General features: G+C 39.1%; 1 protein-coding gene across 1 annotated transcript; it reads right to left on the bottom strand.

Moving 5' to 3' along the window:
- Window positions 1-4925: 4925 nt before the first annotated feature.
- CALHM4 (calcium homeostasis modulator family member 4) lies at window positions 4926-11722 on the bottom strand. The gene is made up of 2 exons (XM_075202959.1): window positions 11079-11722; window positions 4926-5419 (listed from the first exon to the last, which is right to left on the bottom strand). The coding sequence occupies exons 1-2, from the start codon at window positions 11637-11639 to the stop codon at window positions 5000-5002; spliced, it is 981 nt and encodes a 326-aa protein (XP_075059060.1). The 5' UTR covers window positions 11640-11722; the 3' UTR covers window positions 4926-4999.
- Window positions 11723-17190: the final 5468 nt, after the last annotated feature.

The raw sequence follows: 17190 nt of genomic DNA, 5'->3' as shown, positions 1-17190 counted from the left end.
TGTTCAGAGTGCCTACTTACCGTATGTGTGGGCTGCCCTGCAGGGGTCCAGGCCAACTGCAAACAACAGCCAGTCAGAATACCCGCTGTTGACGGCAGCAGATGTAATATCCTGTGCACAACTGATAATCCTTCCTTAGTACTTCTGTAAACCAGGAGGAGCTCCAGCCCTTAAAGTGTCCACTGAGACTGTCCGCTTCCTTTCATTCCTCTGTTCCAAATAGTTTCCACAGTAATTCAAACACCATCTGAGCGAGTTGTTTAAATACATGGATCAATTAAAGTCACACATAAAATCTTATCTGACACGTTTCTTTACCCCCTTAGAAACTTCATCAGTGTTGGTGTGTGGTAGTATAGACAGATTTCAGAAGATACAAGCAGAAAAGTGCACATTTCAATGATGTCTGAAGCATAGATGGGAGTTTAGGGACTTTCAAGAAATGAAGACCCTGAATGTTGGGATGTGACCTTTAATATTTTGATCAAAAATTAACCATTATCTCTTATTTCTATTGTGTTAGTTATATTCAGATTTATATTACTAAGGACAAGCGCTGACAACAGCTTTTTGTACACTTCAAACTATATTTAGTATATCTGAACATATTTAATTAGCACAATTTAGAAAAGTTATTTGTATAGCTGAAACATCTCCTATTTTTCATGAACTTTCTTGCACATGTTACTGTTTATGATTTTTTCCAGTCAATCCACCAACTTGATAAACCTGAATTAGTTTTCACTCCTTTTTAATTTTCTCTTTTTTCCATGATCCCTTTGTGGAAAAAGACATCTGAAGCACAATGATACATTTCTACAGTTAGAGGACCCCTAAACCCATAGTTGCCAACATGTTTTTGTGAACTGTGAGGTGATCTGCGACTGCTGAGGGGGGCGGTGTACCATGAATCACATCATTTTAGCTCTCCCCAGCCCCCCACAACGCAATACCGCAAAAGAAGAATCTCCGATTTTTGTACTTTACTTTTGTATCCTGAGAATGAGCTAAAGTTAGCAATGGTCTCCAAAATAACTGGGATGGATGTAACTGGTTTAGATAAGAAAAGTAACATATCATCCGCGAAGAGAGACAGTTTTACCTCAATCCATCCTACAGAAATTCCTGTAAATAATTGATTTTGCTGGAGAGCCACTGCCAATGGTTCGAACATGATTGCTTTAGGCAAGACTTTAATAACTGCAATGTTAAAATTTAACGGAAGGTTGTTATCAGAAATTAGAGCATTATAAGGCCTGCAAAGTTTTAGAAATACGAGGCTACAAGATTTTGTAGAATTTCCTCCATTTGAGCCAGGGGACTTATTAGGTTTTAAATGTTTAATGGCCGCAATTACTTCTTCCTCAGATATCGGCTCAGTAAGGCTAGCCACCTGCTGCGTATTAAGCTGGGGCAGATTAATCTGATTCCAAAAACTATCTTTAATGAGTAAATTTTCTCATTGAAACATTCAAAATATCTACTCCAGCATATTTCAGTTCGCAATGTGCATCCCTAAGAGATGTGATCATAGTAGGAGACCTATCTCCTGAAGCAGAGATTTTTAGCCATTTCCATTGATTTAAAAAAGGTGAATTCACCAGTGAAGTTTAAAAATCTTGGAGAAGATCCGATTCGTTTCAATGTATGGGCTACATGTAGAAACTCCCCTGAAATAAGTAGGAGAATTGAAATAAATTGGAAAAGCTCAACCTATGGCTGGTTAAGATAATCTGACATTTGGGCATCGTGCTGGCGTTGTTATTTTTTGTGTTTTCATGTGCATGGTATCGCCAGCAGTGGCTATTTAATAGAGATCTGGAAGTGGTTGATTCATTTATCATCATGTGATTATGCTGCATATTGAAAGCTTTCACTGAAATTATATTAATAAAATAGTAGTGAACTTTCAATAGTGTGCATTACCAAAGTGTTAACAAATTAATTTAATTCATTCAAGACTTCCAAATCTCTATAGAGACTTACCCATTAACACTTCTGGGGAGCTGGGAAAAATTCAGGATCAAACGCAAAAGTTGACAACTTAAAAAGAGTTTCAAAATGTCAGACTATTCTATAACTAGACCATTTCTATAGTAATGGAACATTCCATAGATGGATTATTTCACATTTATTTCAATCCACTCATTTATTGCCACCTTCAATACATAACACTGGAAAAAATCGATGATTTCAACAATTGTGCAATTTTATTTTTTTCTGCACATTTGGAAAACTGATTTATGGGTCGTTTACTCTTAATAGGTTTCAAAACACTACAAAATAGCGATCACTATTTCTGCAAATTGACCTTTAGTAGATTACCTATCTGCAGCCATATTTTATATCCTAGTGGTACCTTCAATACACTTCTTCCCTCCCTTTCAGCACAGTTTCCTGTTAGATAACTCTGCCCAACATTTAATTAAAGTTTTCCATATCATCATCATCACCATTTATTTATATAGTGCCACTTATTCTGCAGCACTGTACAGAGAACTCATTCACATCAGTGCCTGACCCATTGGAGCTTAGTCTAAATTTCTTAACACACACACAAACTGACATAGAGAGAGACTATAGTCAATTTGATAGCAGTCAATTAACCTACTAGTATGTTTTTGGAGTGTGGGAGGAAACCAGAGCACCCGGAGGAAACCCACGCAAACACGGGGAGAACATACAAACTCTACACAGATAAGCCCATGGTCGGGAATTGAACTCATGACCCAAGTGCTGTGAGGCAGAAGTGCTAACCACTAAGCCACCGTTCCATATATCTGTTTGCTTACAAATCTCCAAAAACTTAATACAAAACAGATGTTTTACCTAGACTATCTTGTAGGGTGTGCAGGGGGAACAGAGAGGGTCAGACCCAATTAGACACACTAAAATAATTCTGTTATCTCAGAACAATAAAAGGAATATGATATATTTAATTGTCTGTAGATGAAAAATATTAGAACATGATGTACCAAAATTGGAGGTATATCATAGAAAATATTAAAATTAGGGTTAGAGTACCTTTAATTAAAAGCTAAAGCGTTCTTTGACCTTGATTTCTTTGACAGTGTTTAAAGTGTTAAAGATGTGCATAACATGATTATCATCTCTTCTATACTTTAGCTATAAAATTATGGGATAAAATAACTATTCCTAGTACTTATTCTACCATTTTGAAAGAATTTACATACATTTTTGTGAAATCGCCTTCACCTATTCCCGTGGCATACAATTTTCACACATGACTAGCCAATAATTTAAACTGTATGATGAGCATGGGAGACATAAAACATAAGAGAGTCATTTGGTCAGTCAATTAGACAATGCGTGTCTTTCATTAGTTCCTGCATTTCCAGGACAGTGTGTTTAGCATTTATGGTAGAACTAAAAAAAACAAACTAATGTTTTAGTCAAATAGGGCAGGCTAGAGAAAATAATTAAGACAGAATTCATTCAATTTTATGAGAGATGTGCAAATATTCGCTTAATGCATGATGACTGGTCTTGTTTTTTTTAAGACCAACTCCACTTTTGTTTTAATAAAAAAAAAATTCTCCCCACAATGTGTATGCCTTAAAAGGCTTTCGGTGTCACTTAGTTTATCAATGAACTCTGTTACATTACATTGCGGTTAATAGTGATACCCATACTCAATACCGTATCGGTTTTCCCATGCCGCTCTGACCTATCAGAGTGAAGCCACTTTGTATCAGTAAAGTGACAGGCTCAGAACCTGTCATTACAGTTGCTGCTTCTCATGGAGCAAGAACTTGTCGTTCCAGAGGTTTTGCTTACATCCAAATGGTGAAAAAAAACTGCATTAGGAACATTGTGGCCTCATAGTTTAGTGCCTGGAGCACTAGTGCTGGTAGCATTTTTTTGGGATGGGGAGCAGGGTGGTGGGGTTGTGTATGCTGTTTTTTTTTTTAAAAATGCATTTAAATCCTTTTTTTTATTTAAACCACTTGCAAGGTCCGCGCGATGATCACTCATAAGGGTGGAGCGCCAGCAACAGATACACCTCCTGACAGGCGTATCTGTATCTGTCTAGAGCTCTACATAAGCACTTGGCTTACATTGAAACATCCCTTCCCTCCCCCGTCCACCTCTCTAAGTGTAACAAGTGTTTAAATCTGCATAGGGACTTGCATCCAACTTTACATTAGACCCGGAGAGTAGTACCAGGGCCGGATTTACCACTAGGCAACCTAGGCAATTGCCTAGGGCCCCCAGAGGGTCCTCCCAGGGCCGGCGGTGAGACCACCCTTTAAAAATGGGATGCTACTTATGGGCCAGTGCTATATGCTTGCCCCCCCGGGCTAAAGTCTGCCAGCCATCCCCTGAATAGGGGTATATGTTATGCTAAAAAACTAGAGTGCTATGGATATTTTCAGGGAGGGGGCCCCAAACCAGTATCTTGCCTAGGGCCCCATGAGGTCTAAATCCGGCTCCGAGTAGTACAATGCATCTGCAAGGGGAGGACCATAGGCAGCATGGACTGGAGGTAGCAGAACGATTCTTCCTGAAATGAGCAGAAATTATCAAACCTTTGACCATTGCAGTCTGTAAGTTTTAGTGGAGACTTTGATATGACAAAATAGTATTTTAAAGTGGTTGACCAGTTTTTGGAGAACTCCCCCTCCCCTATATCTTCAGTTTTGAAGTGAGTGGGGATAGAATAACTGTAGCCAATCAGATCATCAGAATTATTGTAGTAGCACAAAGTGTTTCAGGAGATGAGTGCTGGTTTTGTGGAATACATTTGTGTACAAGCACTAATAAACATTTAGATAAGGATTATATTAACTTTGTATGATTAACTGATATGGGAAAAATCTTGCAGGTGGAAAAATGGACCATTATTTTTCAAAAGAAATAGAAATACAAGTCTCAACTATATCTCCTCAGGTTTACCACAAACATTGGAATTAAATTTTTATTCACTGAACCATCATTTATCAAATATAATAATTAAAAGAAGATAATAAAAAAGCAATTACGACGTTACAGTTGGAGGTATACTTCCAGGAACTTGTTCTATATCTATTGGAATAAATTTCCCGTCTGTTGGATCCTCATCTACCCATGCATGAAGAAGACTGTAATGGCAATATTCCTGATTGACCACCTTTAGAAGGTCAAGTCCAGAGACAGTCTTCCAGTCCAAACGTGATGGGATGCGGATTTCAGAAACATTTTTACTCCCGGGCGAGAACCCGAAAAATTTCTTGATGTTCTCCATGGCAAAGATCTTTGAGTGCTGATCTGTTGCTTGCTCAAAGAGAGCCTGCTCATTATTGACATAGCTGGTCCAATACCTCAGATGAAGATATGTGAGAGGAGAACAACACCTGGCTACACACAGGGTTATGAAGAATACGACGGCCACCAATGCTATTAAAAGCCATCCACTGATCTGAAAGAAATCAGATTGGAGAACAGGTAAAGTGCAATATACTGTGATGTTAAAGTAGAAAATTACCAGTTCCATAAAGTACTTAACTCAATTGTAAGCTACATCTAACTTATTCTACTTATTTATATTTGGATCAGAGACTGATTACTGCAAATGTTCAGAAATAAATATGAGCTTACTTTAGCCACAGACCACACACTATTTTTCGCTGGTAACATATTTCTTAACCCATATATCATAACTATGTGAGCTCTTGTAAAGTGGCAATATAGCAATGTAAGTTTTAGCTCATTCATGTTTATTAACACCACAAGCTTTCTCCATTTACCACGTGATTTATGGTTTAGACACTTGGACACCACTTCTAGACAGCATACTTATCCATTTTTTCAGCATAGTATGCTCTATGTTACATATCCTCCTTAAATGTGAAAAATATGGTAGAATTATGATGGTATTAATAAAAACTTAGCATTTTTGTATTCCTCTGGGACACTTGTTACTTTAGGGTGAAACCTCAGTGTTACATACCTCCCAAATGACCTGATTTTAGGGCTCTGTTCCGCTGTTCCACCCGTTGACATGTTAGTCCTTCAGGTGGGAAAGTTGGGAAGTAGCTTTCGTTCCCTGCATAGCAGAGCAGCAGTAAACGGGTGCAGCGTACCTACTACCGGTGCGTTTTTTAGTGTTTGGAGGGGAAGTGATGTTTCTAAGGGACAACCTAGTGCTTTGTAGAGCTAGGCAGTCCCCTGGGGGGGTGGCCACGCTCCCTTTCCCGACGCCAGGTACTGAAATGTGAGGTATGGTGCTGTGTATTTGTTTTTGGGCCCCTAGGTGTCAAGAGCATTGTTGTTATAGTTGCTTGTAGTATACTGAAATAACTTTGGGATAACCAGAAATTATGGAAATGTTTTAATTTTGGGAGAATGTTGGTTTTTTTTTAAATAGAAAGGAACAGAAATGTAATTGCATAATACATAAACTATAATAATACAAATCTGAAGACTGCTCTATATTAATATGTTACAGCATAGTGCAGCACTGTTTGCATGCTGGTAATTTGAGCAGTCTCACTGACTGCTTTGTCTTCACTCTTCCAAATCACAGAAATAGGGAGATTCATTAGTTGAAACTGCTGAGGCTTCATTACTTGAACCATCCTTCCCTCACTTACCCTTCTAGACTCTCTCCTCAGAGAGGAAGGGGACATCATGGTTCCCTTACCCTCTAAGCAGAATTTCATTTTGGAGCCCTAGAATGCCTTCTTACGTGCATGTCATTTTGGGGCTCCAAAGTGTAATGTTGACTGTCACACTGCTACAAGCCCTGCATTGAGGTACCTGTTGGCACATGGGCTACAACCATACAAGCTAGACAACATGATTATGCTTGCCACAATTTTAAAGTGACCATACACACTGCTTACTTTCAAACCTAACTGGCCCCAAATATCTGCATGTATGGATCCAAAAAGACATGATCAACACCTGGGGCCTGATTCATTAAGGATCTTAACTTGAGAAACTTCTTATTTCAGTCTCCTGGACAAACCCATGTTACAATGCAAGGAGTGCAAATTAGTATTCTGTTTTGCACATAAGTTAAATACTGACTGTTTTTTCATGTAGCACACAAGTATCAACTTTAAATTTCAGTGTGCAAATAAGCTATCAAGTATTTGTGTGCTACATGAAAAAACAGGCAGTTTTGTCCAGGAGACTGAAATAAGAAGTTTCTCAAGTTAAGATCCTTAATGAATCAGGCCCCTGGTTAATATCTACCAGATGTTGACTGGGGCAGGCGGTGTATGCGGTCAATGACCACATCGCCCTCTGCATGCAGTCATTATCTAACTGTGCTAATGGTGATTTGTAGTTTCAGAATTGGTTAAACACATGTATGTACAAGTATGTTCATACTGGGTATAGATCCAGCAGCAGATCAACCAAGAGAGTTAGTTCTACACAGCAGTACAGGTTTCATAAAGGTTGGGTTACAATAACATGCTTTATGACCTAAGGCTAACCAGCCTCTGACCCACTGTTATTAAGAGAGCGCCAGTAAAAGCATATATTTCTCATGATTGCGGATGGGGTTGATGGAGAACAACATGAGTAAATTCTATCCCCGAACCTGTTTACATGCTTTTACTAATGTTAAGATATGGTGGTAAGTGTGATTTTGAACACCAGGGAAAGGGGCCTTGGTACAAGGATAAAACTGAAGTGAGGACTGTTAAAACTGTTGTAAAACACCTAATATATTATATAGTTTAAACCATTCTCATTTGGGCTCAATACAGGAATAGCTTTCAGCATTTAACAAGAAAAACAGCTCTAATACGTCAGACTAAAATACAACATATTTCTTTTCAATAAATTGGCAAACAGCCCAGATAAGGTTAGGCAATGAACAAGAATTCACATGCTCTATAAACCTTAAATAATTATTTGTTCAAAATGTATTGCTGTTCTATTCCTGTCAAAGGGTCATGTTTAATGAAGCTGCAATCCCACACTTTTTTTTTATTCAAGTTTTCACAGGGAGTCTCCCTATAATATAACTCAGTCTTCTCTTTGCAAAATCTCACTGTGGGACAGATTCACATGGCTGCCACTGCAAGAAAGTGTCTCTGTGGAAGTGAATCTCCTTCAGGAGGAGAGTGCAAAGTAATCTCGGAGTCAGAGTGCGTCAGGCAGGAAGCTCCGCAATGGTCATGTGATGGCAGAGGAAGGACAGAGTGAGGATTGTACTATGAATGTGCATGCTGAGAAGATAGATGTTCTAAAGCCGCTAATTAGATTATATGTCATGTGACTGATTGCCATGGTACAGACTGTAAATTATGAATGGCAGTGTGAATAAAATACAAAGGAAAATAGAACAAAACAATGTGCCTTCTAACAGGCAACCAGATATATTTATGTTAAAAAAACACATTTTTTTCATGGAATTGTAGCTTTAATTTTCTCTACCAAGACTAAAGTAAATGATTAGGAGCCGATTTAGAGTTAGGTGCAGATTTAGGAGCTGCATTTGCTCCTGATTGTAAATAAGCCTTTAATGTGAACTCCCAACCTCCCCCCAACTAGCAGTACTGCTTCTGTGTAAGAGACCTTATCATGCAGTAATAGTTACAGAGATGCCCATAGTCCTAGTTGTTGGCGGGGAGAAAATATTTAATTGGTCAAACTGGTATAAAAAAAGACATTGGCCAGATTTGGTCTTGGTCTAATGTTCAGATGTATATATGCCTTTTAAATTGTGGCTGCACTAATTGCATGATAATAACAATGGGATGAATCATGGAAAAGAATATTTTTGTATGTTAACCATTTTCCCCTTATATAATGCTTATAAAATGCAAAGCTATTTGCTCATATCCTGATCCAAAGCTAAATATTCCAATATTTAATTAGTACTGAATAAATTACCCAAATTGAGAAATACAAAATATAAAACTTGTTTGGGCAGACTGAGGAATAAAATAAAAGCACTTCTTAGCATATAAAGTGTTGCATCACAATATGAAATTTGGTCACAACCACCTTACTGAAATTGCAGCACCAAAAACAATCACACTAACATTCCTCATGTCCTTTCTACCCATTCTACTTTCTAGTGCACTCAGTCACACTGCCTAATCAGTGGTTTGTCATTGTCTGAATATTCCTAAAATAAGTGTGATAAAAGACTGAACACCTTTTTGGACTATTCTACTAAAAAACGGTATAATGATTATTATTATTATTATTATTGTTATTATTATTATACATATTGCAATTTTTGAGACCATTAAAGTTAAAAGTTTCCAAATTCCTATAAATCAAATCATGTTTTGGTTTACTGGTTTCTTAAATATACTTATTTTGTTTAACATATCTTTACACTAGTTATGATAGTTATGGGCAGCACAGTGGCTAAGTGGTTAGCACTTCTGCCTTACAGCACTGGGGTCATGAGTTCAATTCCCACCATGGCCTTATCTGTGTGGAGTTTGTATGTTCTCCCTGTGTATGCATGGGTTTCCTTCAGGTGCTCCAGTTTCCTGCCACACTCCAAAAACATCCTGATAGGTTAATTGGCTGCTATCAAATTGACCTTAGTCTCTCTGTCTGTGTGTGTATATTAGGGAATTTAGACTGTAAGCTCCAAATGGGCAGGGACTGATGTGAATGAGTTAAGCGCTGCAGAATTAGTGGCGCTATATAAATAAATGGTGATGATGATAGTCAAATTCAGCCGTACAGATATGTGTTACTGTTGCATTTTATATTTTAATCATATATGTACTTTTTAAAATGCAGGGTCTTAGCTGCAAAGTGCAAAACAATAGAGACGCATCGTAAAATATTTATGTTTTCCTTCACTTGACTTAGGGGCCCATTTATGAATTAACGAGGTTTTGCCCTGCTAATCATGTCATCACAACAATGACGTTTTTCGTAACCATTTATTAATAAAAAAATCATCCCATGACAGTGTGTCCAATAGGAAGCTGTCCCAACAATGACTTTACTTATCCTAAAACACCAGTCGCTGTTGCAAAGTGGCAGGTAAGCTTTAGGCTTTTTTTTAAATCCCCTTAATGCAGCATTTGTGGAGAACTTTGCACTGGCCAATGGGAGAAAGTGGTTAAGGTGAGAACATTCCTTGCAAGTTAAGGAGGAAGCACACTCGTTTTGCAGAGCAGTGTAAAACAGACTTTCATTTTGCACAGTGAAATAATCTCATTGAATTGTAAATTTGCCAGCAGGGGCTTCTCACCTCTTTGTCTCTTTTACCCAGTTTGTTAATTACTATGTTTGTCCCCAATTGTAAAGTGCTACAGAATTTGCTGGCCCTATATAAATAAATGATGATGAAGGTGTGGAGACAAAGCTTTTTTGGGGGTGTTCATTGATTTACAGAAAAGCAAAGTGACTTTTTTGCACTTTGGCAGAGAATCACATTTTTAGGTGCTCAATGTAAAAATTAAACTAGACTAACCTGATATAATTTAATGAAGTTGGTGGTTCTAAAGAGGTAGGAGGTTGGACTTTGATGTGACCACTGTACAGTTTGTATCTTTGGAATCCTCCACCTCTTTCTACATCTAGGCGCACATCTAGTTTATGGCGGCGTTTCCAATGACCATAAAATAGTCTTGCCCCCTAACATTATTGGGCAGACAGTACAGGAACACCATTGCAGTACTCCTCAAATGTGCTGTCAATCAGGTCCACTGCACACCAGCATGTAAATGAAACAATAAATAGCTGTAGCTTTTCCCTTAAGTGTTTTGCAGTTTATGTATGGTTTAGTTGTGTACAAACTGTCTTCCTACTTGTGGAAGTGTCCCAACTTCTGCATCATTATGTAATCGTGATATTGTGCCTAATGTCCATGACACTTCATCTGTTTCCTTTGTCACACTTGTTTCATTGCCTGCAATTATTTCTACTATATTATATAACAAGTTTGCATTTTGTGTTGCATTAACCATATTTATATATTTAATCATGGTAAATTATAAAAACACTGAATACACTTTTAAAGTGCTGGAATAGCAACCTGGTGCAATATATGAGCATTCACATGAACTTTGCAGTTATATCTCTGAGCATTTGTAGTATCAAACAATCTGCCATTGCAGTCAAATATGATGCATCACATATACCTGAGATTGGTATTTGAGCTCCAGTACCACTTCATCTTTGAATCGGGTTAAATTGCTTGGAACCAGCTGGGGACAAGGGAACTGAGCCAGAGTGCGCCTCCTTACGTCAGCACTCAGGTTCTTGAAAATATCATAGCGATCCACACTGGCAAACTCGCTGACAGCGCACACATAGTAGGACCCGTTCAGCAAAGTGACTGCTAGCCAAGTGATTGGAGCCACAAGAGCTCTGCCAATGATGTTCCCAAGCACAAAGCAGATAAGCTTATATTTCATGAGGATGCTCTGGGTACTTCTCTCCTGGATGGACGAGTCATATGTGGAACCTGTGAACAATCTCCAGGTATTGTCATTGAACACTAGTCCCACGATGAGCAGGACCAAGGCAGGTACTCCCAAAAAAGCAAGTCCGTACCTCAGATTCTCCGTGGGACTGCATGGGCAGCTGAAAGCAAAAAAAGAAAAAAGTTGTTGTCCTCCAACAGTCAATAATGCTACCACAGCGTTGAAAATAATCGATTCTTTGCTTTTGAGGAAAGAAATAAGAGATGCTAAAGACATCTTGGCAGTGTTCCTATTTACTAGGCTCCTTTGTTTTTCCTTTAAGTTTCACCAGCAACAGTGTCCTCCTGTTAAGTGATCTTTCTGGCTTTTCTGGGTGTGTACAGACAATACGCCCTGCTTCCAAACCACTCCCCATTCCTTTACTATCCTGTATCATCCTCTGTAATTGTACACCCTTAAAGCTGACACCAGTATAACCCCACTTATTGTACACATTCATTTGGAGTTAGGTAAAAGCCGGAATGTGTCTTGAGTGAAGCTTGATGTGTCTTTTCTATAGGGAGAGAAAAGACAACTATGTCTTCTCTCCCTGCATTATGTTCTGCTGCACAGATATGCCCTCTGTAATATGTGTAAACTTATCATATTGCATAATATCTTGTATTGTGTGTATGATATATATATATATATATATATATATATATATACATATATATACCGTATATACTCGAGTATAAGTCGACCCAAATATAAGCCGAGGCACCTAATTTTACTACATAAAACTGGGAAAACTTATTGACTCGAGTATAAGCCTATATATATATATATATGTGTAAGTATATATATATATATATATATATATATATATATATACTTAATAGATTTATATTGTATATATATTCCATTATATCTTAGCTATATATTCTACTTATCCGTCTTACCTGCCTGAATGTATGTTGGAATGGAGCGCTAAGTGCATTACCCTTCCATTCCGGCTGCTGGAATGGAGCCCAAAGGACCTTAGCCATCCAGTCCGGCTGCCAGAATTGAGCTCTCAATATCTACGACAATTATTCCAGGTGCCGGAATGAGGCTCTGAGTACATTATTCATCCATTCCGGCAGCTGGAATGGATGGCTAAGGTACTGGCAGACCCATTCCGGCAGCAGGAATGGATGGCTAAGGTACTGGCAGACCCATTCAGGCAGCAGGAATGGATGGCTAAGGTACTGGCAGACCCATTCCGGCAGCCGGAATGGATGGCTAAGGTACTGGCAGACCCATTTGGGCATCCAGAATGGATGGGTAAGGTGCTCAGAGCCCCATTCTGGCACCCAGAATGGATGATTAATGTACTCTGAGCTCCTTTCTGGCAGCCAAAATTAATGCTTAATGTACTCAGACCTCCATTCCGGCACCCGAAATGGTTGTCTAAGGTACTGGCAGACCCATTCTGGCAGGCCAAATGGATGGCTAAGGTACTGGAAGACCCATTCCGACACCCGAAATGGATGGGTAAGGTGCTCAGAGCTCAATTCCTGCACCCGGAATGGATGGCTAAATTGTACAGGACCCCATTACGGCAGCCGTAATGGATGGTTAAGGTACTCGGAGCTCCATCCCGGCAGCCGGAATGGATGGCTAAGTTCCTCGGAGCACCATTCCGGCAGCCGGAATGGATGGTTAAGGACCTCGGAGCTCCATTCCAGCAGCCAGAATGGATGGGTAAGGTGCTCAGAGCCCCATTCCTGCACCAGGAATGGATGGCTAAGGTGTTCAAAACCCCATTCCGGCAGCCGGAATGGATGGTTAAGGTCCTCGGAGCTCCGCAGCCGGAATGGATGGCTAAGTTCCTCGGACCACCATTCCGACAACCAGAATGGATCGTTAAGTTCCTTGTAGCTCCATTCTGGCAATCAGAATGGATGGGCTAAGGTACTGGCAAACCTATTTCGACACCCGAAATGGATGGGTAAGGTGCTCAGAGCTCCATTCCTGCACCAGGAATGGATGGCTAAGGTGTTCAGAACCCCATTCCTGCAGCCAGAATGGATGGTTAAGGTCCTCAGAGCTCCATTCCGGCACGCAGAATGGACGGTTAAAGTCCTCGTAGCTCCATTCCGGCACCCAGAATGTATGATTAATGTACTTAGAGCTCCAATCCGGCAGCTGAAATGGATGACTAAGGTCTTGGAAGACCCATTCGGGCAGCCGGAATGGATGGCTAAGGTTTTCAGAACCTCATTCTGGCAGCCATAATGGATGGTTAAGGTCCTCGGGGCTCCATTCCGGCATCTGTAATGGATGGCTAAGGTCCTTGGGGCTCCATTCTGGCAGCTGGAACAGATTGGTAATGCACTCTGCGCTCCATTCCGACATACATTCAGGCTGGTAGAAAGGATAACTAGAATATATAGCTATGATATACAGAAATTTATATAAATATACACGTGTGTGTGTATGTGTGTGTATATATATATATGTATATATATATATATATATATATATATATATATATATATATATATATATATATACATATATATATCGTATATACTCGAGTATAAGTCGACCCAAATATAAGCCGAGGCACCTAATTTTACTACATAAAACTGGGAAAACTTATTGACTCGAGTATAAGCCTAGGGTGGAAACTGATAGGTTCAATCTATGAAATCATTTTTAGCTAAACCATAAATAACAGTACATGACAAGGAACATTCATAAATAATGATAAAATCATTGGGTACAACCTAACCTAAATAAAGGGGTATATAAGGGGTAGGGATATAAATGTATGAACATTTTCTGTAAAGTGCTACATAACATGGTGGCTGTATTGTTTGTTCATTATGTAATTGCACTGTAAATTAAAAAAAAAAAAAAAGAGAGAGAGATTTTTTTTCACTTACCGCGCAGTGGAACGCATATGCGTTCCAACAACAGGAAGTTCGGCATTTGGAACGCAAGTTTGCGTTCCAAATGCCGAACTTCCTGTTGTTGGAACGCATATGCAGAAGTTAACAGCCGAGGGACCGGACACCAGGTAAGTTCACCCGTGTATAAGCCGAGTGCCCTTTTTCAGCATACAAAAGTGTGCTGAAAAACTCGGCTTATACACGAGAATATACGGTATATATATATATATATATATATATATATATATATATATATATATAGTATGTGGAATAGTGTTCCACATATTACAGAGAACATATCTGTGTAGCAGAACAGAGTGCACATATAGGGAGGGAAAATAGAACTAGCTTCACTCAAGACACCAAACAGCAGAGGGCGTTGCAGGGAGCCAAATCATTCCGGTTTTCACCCACACCCCATTCAAATGGGTTACAATGAGATTTTGAAATGGCTCGCTAAAAAGATGATAATCACATTTAATTAAGAAAAGTGCTTTTTGTATAATCTGACAACAAATATTTTCTATTTTTTTCAGAATCAATTAAAGAAAGAAATAATAAAGCATTTTTTTCTGTTTTAGGACCCCAGCTATCGCCAATATCTTTGAATATAGCAGTGGTACATGGTAAATGGTCCCTCGTTAAATAGATGATGATGATGATCGAGCAGACCTCATGGTCGCTTAACTATTTGAATTATTTTAGAATTCAGAGTTGAAAATTTCACACAAAAGTATCATGAAAGTATACTTTCATTAAAGCTTGATTTAAATGAGTAATATGTCAAAAATTCAAGCTACTTTGGGGGGAATTCAATTGTTCTCACAATTACCATTAGTACGGTAATGGATGCGCATTATTACAGTTACTACGGTAATTTCCATGCTGATTTTTGCTTGCAGCTCCCTGAATCGCGAGCAGACATCCACATTGAAATTACCGTACTAAAGGTAGTTCTGCATATCCCGTTAGAACAACGCATGGAATTGAATTCCCCCCTTTGTGTTTAACAGCTGCTAATTGTATTAAAAAATATACATGGAATAGTTTAGGAGATTGTCAACTATTTGAGATCAAAGGATAATTCCACTTTCAAACAAGTGGCTTCCATATTAAATATTCAATTTATTTGGCCCAAACATTTGTACTTCCTATGCTTGGTATCCTGTGGAGTAAAATTGTAAGCTTTATTGCTCTGGTTAACAGACATAGCTTTGGCGCGGTCTGGTCCACCCTTTCCATTTTGTATCACATTCTCTGCAGGTGTTAGCTCTTATGCAACCAACCTACAAACAGCAGACAGCGCTACATATACATATTACACATTAATCTCCATTTCCATTTCTATGTACGCATAAAAAGACATATGCAAAAAAACTGTACTAAAGCGTAGATGTTGAGTCGAACATATCTCGAGATGCATGCAACACAAAAACAGTAGTGTTTGTGTAAATGTCTTATGATAGTGTAGAGGTGCTGCTTGACAATGTTAGTAAATGCTGAAGTCACATTACCCTATTTGTACACATTATAATATTATGCCTCTCATATAAAAACATAATATAAAAACCTCCACATCTGTTTATCCCTTTAAAAATGGCAATTTTGTTTACTGCAGTATTCCGAATGGAAATGGCAAATTATAATAATCTAGTATCTTTGCAAAAGCTCCCATGACCCACAAGAGATACGACTCCTTAAGAGAATGAATCCACACCTAATCATGTCATTCTTGAATGTGTCCTTACTGTACTCAGATTGTGCTTGCCCACCTCTGCTGGCCCCTGTTCCACCTCTCCAAGCGTGATTGGTCGCAAGTCTTTGATTCCGGGTGTGCACGCCCAATTTGCAAATGTGTATATCACAGATGAGCGAGCACTCCCTTTTGACTGCCTGTCTTTTAAGTAGGCAGGCTTACTGGACATTAACTCATTTCACATTGGGAGCTCCTCGGGAGCGGTCCACGCTGGTTATTAGGGTTCTGTTATTTGTTTTTCCTTATGGATTATGTTGAATCCAGAACAGAAGATCCCAGGTAAGTATATACTGTATTCATCCCACTGCACTAATGATAAAATTTTGGACAAAATTATTTCCCTTATGTACAGTGCCTATAATATGTTATCTTATATCTTATAAGTGGTCATTATGAATTATTTAATTGTTATAAGAAGGCTATCATGAAACACACAGAAGCGGTTGGATTCTTTACAATCTGCCTGGTTTAGCTCCACCCACCATGGAGGCACGAAATCTAATGTGGCGAAGGTTATCACCAGGGACCTCTGCAAGGAGGTTTGGTCTTTGCTGCTTACACCACGCAGGTCGCAGTTCTCTGGATGGGTAACAGGCGAGACTGACAGGAGAAGAAGATTTTAACTGACAAAGGGAGACCAGAATAGGAAGGATAACTTGAAGTGTAAAGGATACAGGATAACAGGGTTAGCTGAGAAGCATATAGTGCTGGATTCCAGGATCTGGTGAATAGTAATGGATACAGAATACCAGGATTAGCTGAGAAGCATACAATGTTAGATATCAGGATCTGCTGAATAGCAACCAATGCAAAATAAAAGAAATCACAAAGAATACACAGTATAACAAGACTCAAAAAATCCAGCAGCTAGCAGGCTTACAGGACATGAAGATCTGGCATCATATTGCCAGAACAGGTCCATACCAGTGGCGGAACTGGGGGTGGGGCAATTTTGGCAATCGCCTCCCCCTCTAGCAGCACAAACATACCTTCAAGTTGCAGCTGAGACGGCAATGAAAACAGTGAAAGGGGAGGGGCCAACCGGGACCAGCCAATCAGCATGGAGTGGGGCGTGACTATGCTGAATCACCCGCCACCTAAAAATAAAGTCTAGGTCCGCCCCTGGTCCATGCATAGTCTGAAAGATGAGGTG

This window comes from Mixophyes fleayi, chromosome 3, assembly GCF_038048845.1.
Source record: "Mixophyes fleayi isolate aMixFle1 chromosome 3, aMixFle1.hap1, whole genome shotgun sequence".
Classification (NCBI taxonomy): domain Eukaryota; kingdom Metazoa; phylum Chordata; class Amphibia; order Anura; family Limnodynastidae; genus Mixophyes; species Mixophyes fleayi.
The sequence above is the reverse complement of the archived record's forward strand: the minus strand, read 5'-3'. Positions and strand labels throughout refer to the sequence as shown.

Bases quoted from the DNA above. Each gene is read 5' to 3' on its own strand.
- CALHM4 (XM_075202959.1), bottom strand. From the start codon at position 11,639: ATGTCTTTAGCATCTCTTATTTCTTTCCTCAAAAGCAAAGAATCGATT. The intron at 5,420-11,078 runs GTATATGTGATG...GATTTCTTTCAG, and splicing joins AGCTCAAATACCAATCTCAG to ATCAGTGGATGGCTTTTAAT.